Genomic DNA, 7,189 nt, shown 5'->3' on the forward strand with positions numbered 1-7,189 from the left:
CCTCTGTGCAGGCTGCACGTGGCTGCTGACCCCCAACCGCGCAGGGCTGCTCCCCGCCCGACCCTCGGGAGCCGCGCTTCAGCTGCTCTGGTCGCCCTGAGCAGCCTCTGCAGAGCAGGCGGAGCAGCGACAGCCCCGGACCTGCTGGGCCGCCCCTGCGCGGGTCTCCCCTGCTTTGCTTTCCGCCCGTGGAAAACCAACTCGGGGACTTGTTCTTGGCCCCGAAGGAGCGCAGACGTATTAGGCCTCTGCTTCAGCTCAATTATCCTCCCGGAGAAATGCAAATAGTGTCTCTCCGCAGCGCCGAGTGCTGCAGGCACTGCGCTTTCTCAATTAGGGTTTTTCAAGTTATTAGCTTTGTGGGGGTTGTGCTTCGAAAGGGGGAAAACAAACCTCTGGTTGGAATGGCAGTGCTTCTTCCGCACCTGCCTGCGCAGCCCTCTCCGGTTCCCCGCTCTGGCACAGCCCCAGGGCTGGACCGGCTGCCGGGCAGCCGGCCCCATGTGGAAGTGGCCCCTGCCCTCCGCCGCCGCTGCCTCTTGCTCGGCCGGCTCGGCCGCGGAGGGGCCTGGTGTGGAGGGCCACCCGCCGGCTGGCGGAGGGAGACGAACCCAGCTTTAGCCCCACTCCCGCAACGGTGGCTTCCGCCACACGCGTGAGCATTTCCCCGCTCAGATCGGCAGCTCCCGAAGGCCAGGGAAGCCACGGGGCTCACACGGATTTGCGCCCGTGCCGCACGGCTGCCAGGTCCCACGTAAGGCTTGCGCCGCCAGCCCCACCGCCGCGCCCTCCCGGGCCCCTCCTGCTCGCAGCCGCACGGAGCCGAGGCCCCAGGGGGACTCCTCGTCATCGGCCTGGGATCCGGGGGCTCCCTCGGCAGCCGCCTCCAGCTGCTGCGGTGGGTTCAGCCTCCCCAATTGTCAAGTGTGTACTCAAGTCTGGAAGGGATTTAAACACACTTCGGGGAGCTGAGCACAGAAGCTGCCGGCCGCGTGTTCGCACAGCATCCCCGCTGGGCCTGCGGAGACCCACCCCCCTCTGGGGAAGGAGGCCGGAGGGAGCGCCGACGAGCGAGCGCAGGCAGAGCGGGCGCCCCAGCCCTCACCCAGCTCGGTCCCGGCCCCGCAGCACCCTGGCCGGAAAACAGGCCTGGCCGGGGGCCACCATGACGTGCGCCAGGCACGCACCTGGAGCCAAAAGCAGGCCTCCCAGCAAGGTGCACGAGCTAGTCAGAAAAGACAGCTATCCCATAATAGCAGTGAAGCACTGACAAAATAATTACAGCCTATTAATACATTAGCAGTGCGATTCGTGCTGGTTTGAACCGGAAAAGAGGCCTTCAGCTCCCAGCCGCTCACGCGCAGCCTGGGGAACCGTGCGCCTTTTTGGCCTCAATGGGCACCGACGGGTCTGAGGACGCAGACGCATTTCCCAGAGGCCAAACGGAAGGGGCGCACATCCTGAAAGCCAGAGGAACAAACACCTCGGGGGGCAGCGTGGCCCAGTTTGGGAGCAGGGAAGGCAAAGCCCTTCCATGCCCCCGGCCCACGCGCCACCGCAGCCCCGGGAGGCGCGCCCGGGGCCCGCAGGCAGTCCTGCTGGATCAGGGCCGGGCTCCGCCCAGCCCAACCCTCTGCCCGCACCGCAGCCGCCAGCCCCGGGGAGGCCCAGGCGCAGGAGGGCCCACGCGGCCCCCTCCTGCCATGCTCCCCGGAGGCTGCTTGGGCAGGCATGCCGCCTGGAAAGGGACGGGCTGCCGGGAAGGCCCGTCCGTGGGGACAGCACGAGGAGGTCCTGCTCCCGCGCCCCGGGCAACAGCCCAGCGCTTGCCCTTGGCCCTCCCGGAAGCCGCCTGGCACTCTGGGGGGCCGCATGGCCGAGGCCCAGGCAGTGCCCTGAGTGTTGCCGCCCGAGCACGGCTGCCTGCGCCTGCACAGGGGAAGCGCTGCTGCGCTCGGCAGGATGGCCCAGACACACATCTTGCCTCGGAGGGCCCACAGGCAGCACAGGTGCCGGGGCGGGCCCAAGCCGTGGACCCGATCCTCCGAAAAGGGGGCGCGCAGCCCCTGCCAGGCCCACTACTGGCCCCCACCTCCTCCAGCTTCAGGGTCATCCCTAACCATAACCCTGCACTCCGGCATCAGCAAGATGCAATCCGGACCGTCCTCTTTGGGAAAGCCTTTGAGGCACTACTAGAGGGATCCCACTACCCCCTCAGCCTGCTCTTCTCAAGGCTGAACATGCCCAGTTCCCACTCTCTCCTCACAGGGCAGCGTTTCCAAACCCTGGATCCTTTTTGTCGCCCTCCTCTGGACCCTTTCTAACTGTTCTGCATCTTTCTGAAATCTCGGTGCCCAGAACTGACACAGGACTCCAGGTGAGGTCTGGCTAGTGAGGAGGGGAAACAGAGCAAATCAGGAGGGGCCTCAAGGAAGACTTTTTCAAAATTGCCCCCTTTTGAATGGAACTTCTGCCCTGTATTAGGTTTAGGGGTGTGCACCAAGGTAGGGTCAGGTTGAGTTTGAGAAACAAGGCGTCCTGGAACAATTTCGATGTTTGGAATGTGTTTCGAAGGGGTAGAAAAGATGAGCTGTGCAGAAAAATATGCTCAAGTAAGACTTTCTCAAAATCACCCCCCTTCAATGGAACTTTAGCCCTGTATTAGGGTTAGTTGTGTGCACCAGGGTAGGGTTTGGGTTAGGAAAACGAGGTGTCCTGGCCTGAGTTTGATGTTTGGAATGTGTTTAGAGTGGGGAGAAATGATGAGCTGGGCAGAGGAAGCTACTCCAGGAAGGCTTTTTCAAAATCTCCCCCATTTGATTGGAATTTTTGCCCTGTATTAGGGTTAGGGGTGTGCACCGGGGTAGGGTTAGGGTTAGAAAAAGGAGGTGTCCCGGCATGATTTCGATGGTTGGAATGTGTTTGGAAGGGGCAGAAATGATGAGCTGGGCAGAAAAAGCGATTCAAGGCAGGCCTTTTCAAAATCTCCCCCTTTTGTGTGGATTTTTGTCCTGTTATGGTTAGGGCTGTGCTCCATGCTAGAAACATTGAATCAGAGTGAATCAGAAGGAGCCTTCTGGGCCATCTAGCCTGACCCCCTGCTCCCTCCAGTTCTGTTCACACCTTGCCCACCATGTGGACGTCCAGCCTGTCCTTGAACACTCGCACCAATGGGGCCTCAACCACCCATGTGGAAGCCCATTTCCCACCCTCGGGGTCCTGACTGTCAGGAAGTGCTTCCCGGCATCCAAACGAAACCTTGGCTCCCTGAGCTTGGCTCCGTTGGAGCAGGTCCTGCCTTCCTCTGCAGGGGAGAACAGGGCTCTCCCCACCTCCGTGTGACACCCCCTCACATACCTGCAGGTCGCCAACAGACCCCCTCCGAGTCTCCTCTTCTCCAGGCTGAAACTGGACTGCTGCTGCTGCTTCTCGTGATTGCTGCTACTCGCTGCTTTGTGCTGCCTGGCTTGCCCCCCCGCCCCAGGCACCCTCTTATTTACAGCCATCCCTGGAGAAGGAGGACCGCCAACAAAATGCTGCCCCCCAATACCGCCAGAGCCTCGCAAGTCTTCCTGGGGGAAGGGTCCTTTGCTGCGCACCCGGCACCAAGCATGGGGAGGCTTCCATCCGAAGCAGAGCTGGTGGGGGGCGGGCAAGGGGCAGTTTGCTCCCGGCTCCTGAAGAGACTGCACGTTTGTGCTGGCATCTCCCCCCACCCTGTTCCCCCCACATCACTCAGCAGGGACACCGGAGCACTCCCGGGTCCTGGAGGGGGGGCGGCCACAGCCTCTGGGCAGCCCAGGTGGCGTGGCTGGTGCCAGGGCTGCCATCTCCTCCCGTCCGGCTGCTTTTCTCCACTGAACTTGTTGCAGGCGAGCGGCCAGCCGCCCTGCTGCCTGACTGGGCTGACTCAGGAGTGGGGCTGCTTCTAAGCGGCTGCTGCTGGTTCCTGCTTCAGGGCTGTTCATTTTGCCTTATTCTGCTGACAGTTGCAAGCTGTCACTGGGTTTTAGAAATACAGGGTTGATCCAGCTGTCCCTCCCCACAAAATTGGGATACGTGTGGCGAAAAGCAGCCCGGAGCCGGCTCAGGCAGCTTTCACGCGGCTTCGCCTATCGGCCTCTTTCTGCGGCCTGCCCTCCCCTCTAAGCCAGGGGTGGCACCATGCCCCAGGCACAGCTGAGCTGGCCAGCGGAGCCGGGGGCTTGTGCCAGGTGCAAAGCCTTCCCGGCTGCTGGAAAAGCAGCTCTCCGGGGCCAGGCTGAGCTACCCGCAGGAGCCTGGCCCAGAAAAGCCACGAGCTGCAAAAGGCATTTCCAGGTGTCTTAAGAACAGCCATGCTGGATCTGTCCCTCTAGTCCAGCACTCCACACACACGGTCGCAAACCGCTGCCCCCAGGGTCCCTCAAGCAGGAGGGTGCAAGACCCCCACCTGCCCAAGCTGCTCAGCCACTGGTGGGTGCAGGCAGGCCAGCTCTGGGAAAGGGCGCAGCACGTGGCCACCGAGGCTAGTAGCCGCTGGGAGCCTCCCTCCTCCTTCTCCATGAATCTGCCCAGCACCCTTTTAAGGCCACCCAGACTGGTGGCCGGCACCACTTCCCATGGCAGCGAATTCCACGGCTGAACTCCTCGCTGCGGGAGGAAGCCCTTCCCTTGCTCTGCTCTCAGTGCCCCCCAGTCAGCTTCACGCTCCCGTTGCCAAGACCCCTGCGCTTCGCCGCCTTTTGAAAACGCCCTTCCTGCTTTGGGCCACGACAGCTCTGCCCCAAAGCTGCTCTGGCAATGGCATGTCCGCCTCGAGGCTGGCGGCCCTGCGGGGTCCCTTGGGGACCCGGGGAAGGGGCCTCTTCCCCACTCCTGGGCTGGCCGGGTTTGTTGCTGGCTCGCTTGTCTGGTGGGGGGCCGCTCCCCCTCCCTGGATTGCAAGGCCACCGGTGCGGCATGTGGGCACAGGGGGAGGGCAGGCATGTGGATGGAGACAATCCCAGAGAAATGGGCCCACGAGTGCTTCCGGAACCCAGGACCCACGCGAGCTGGATCACTGTCTACCATCCTCCAGACGAGGCGCTTGCCCTTGCGGGGCTCTGGCCTGTGGAGCAGGAGTCCAGAGCGCAGCAGCCCCTGGGGGTCCCTTGCTGCAGGCTGGCCGAGCGGGTGGCTCGAGCGCGGCTCTGTGTCCGCAGCCACTTTGATCAGGTGCAAAGAGCAGGATCGCGCCCTCCCTGCCTCCTGGCTGCCTCCACAACATTCCTGGCCTTGCTGCCAGCGGGGGGGGGGGGTCGGTAGTGCACCCCTGGTGGGGCCCTCCGCCCGCCCTGGAGCAGGGCCGCTTCTGTGCTTGCTTTCCAGCTTCAGAGCCAGGCGGCTGGCTGGGGGCAGCTCCTGCCTGCGGGGTGTGCAGGTAGAGCCCTGGAAAGGGAGAACAGCCTTGCCGGAAGGGCCCTGGGTCCAACCGCCTGCTGCTGCAGGACCCCCAGTCACACCCGCCCCCCGAGGGCGGCCAGATGGCACGCCACGCAGTTTGCTCTTGGATCGCTGCCAATGCCCTTTCCAGGCCTCGGCCCTCCTGACAGGCACGGCGGATGATCCCGGAGCAGCTCTGTGCCGGAGTGGCTGCGAGGGATGTGGGGAGGCGAGGGGGCCAGGGGTGTCATGGACCACCAACTGCGGCAGGGGCTGCCCACTTGGACAGGTCCAGACAGGGCCGGGTGCCTCCCGCTCACTCTCCTGGGAAAGCTGCAGGGGCCACGGGGCGGGCCTTTTCTCGTCCCCCAAGCTGCAGCCCCCGGGGAGGAGCCTGCAGGCACGCAGGCGCGCTGGGTGGGTCGCTCTGCGCACCTTGGCAGCTCGAGGGGAAGCTGCGGCTGCGCTCGACAAGTCCGTGGAACCCAGGCACGGTCGACTGGGTCAGTCTCCAAATGCAACCATCCCTCCCAGAAGGGATCCGCTGGGTGGGGGCACGGAGAGCACCCCCACAAAGCATCACTATGGCCGGAGAGCAGGAAGGGGACGTGTGCCAGACGGGCAGCCCTGGCGGGGGGAGAACCGCCTGGAGATGCTCTGTAAGCAGTCCTGGGTGGCGCCTTCCGCATTTCTCCATCGGGGCCCCTCTTGAGTACAACCGGCTTGAGCAAAGCGGAGCCGCCACAGAAGCATGCAGGTCAGAAGCCGCAGGGCCCCCGAGCAGACACGCCGGAATCGCGCCCGTCCCGATTTGTGGGAACCGCACAGCCTCCTGTCCCCATGCCCGGCCTGCCACTGGAATGCCCGAACCCCACCCCCACCCCCAGCCCCCATGGCGAATGGGGGCTCGGCCCCGGGCTTCTCTGGCCCCACGGCCAGGACCTGGGCACAGGAGGCGCCCGGGACGCTTCCTCTGCAGGAACAAAGGCCACGGGGCCCCGTGGCCGGGCGAGTCGCGCAGGCGGGGCACCCTCGTTGGCGGGGCCCGTGCTGGGGCTCATGGGCTGCGGAGGAAGGCAAGGGGGGCAGGGCGGAGGCCGAGGCAGGCAGGAGGACAGGAGCACCCCCGGGGCAGGGCCTCCCCGGCGGCACTGCGGCGCCTGCCCTCGGAACTGCCGGTGCCCAGGCAGCCTCCTCGAGAGCCAGCACGCGTTGGCCGCCGTGGGGGCTGCTGTGCGGGCGGAGCGGCCCTCGCCGGGGGATCGGGGCCCTCCCCAGCCTGCCCGCCTGCCTCTCGTGCAGAGGGACTCAGTCGCGGGGGCACGCGCTCCCCCCCCCCGCCGGAAGAGACGTGGCTTGGGCCAGCTGCTCACTACGTTTATTGGCTTCCAAAGCTTTGCACAGAGCGGCGCTCTCCCCCTGCAGCCCGCCTGGAAGAGGGCCGGGCCGGGCCCGGTGGGGGGCGGGGGGTCCTGCCGCCCCAGCTGCTTGCTCCTGCGAGGCGAACCAGGCCGCCGGCCCCGCTGCCGGAGCGGCCCCTGGGCGGTCAGCCGGGCGGGCGGCGTTCGGGATGGTGCGAACGGGCCGGGCGAGCGAGGTGCGGGGCCGGGCGCTGGCTGGGCGGGCGCTCAGCGGCTGTAGCCAAATTCGTCCGCGTCGTCCGCCCGGAAGTCTCCGTAACGCCACAAGTTCAACTGCGGGAGGGGACAGGACAGGGGGCGGTGTGAGCAGGTGGCGGGGCCCTCAGGCCCGTCCCCCCACCTTTCCAGGCCGGAGCCCGCCCCCC

General features: G+C 65.4%; 1 protein-coding gene across 1 annotated transcript in view; it reads right to left on the minus strand.

Moving 5' to 3' along the window:
- Nucleotides 1–6,764: 6,764 nt before the first annotated feature.
- The window catches only part of SND1 (staphylococcal nuclease and tudor domain containing 1), a 143,750-nt gene continuing 143,325 nt past the window's right edge, over nt 6,765–7,189 (minus strand). The window contains exon 24 of the mRNA XM_044429680.1: nt 6,765–7,097. Coding sequence (XP_044285615.1) covers nt 7,032–7,097 — 66 coding nt within the window. The 3' untranslated portion in view covers nt 6,765–7,031. The remainder of the gene's footprint in view (nt 7,098–7,189) is intronic.

Source organism: Varanus komodoensis, unplaced genomic scaffold, assembly GCF_004798865.1.
Source record: "Varanus komodoensis strain SLA01 unplaced genomic scaffold, ASM479886v1 scaffold1, whole genome shotgun sequence".
Classification (NCBI taxonomy): Eukaryota; Metazoa; Chordata; class Lepidosauria; order Squamata; family Varanidae; genus Varanus; species Varanus komodoensis.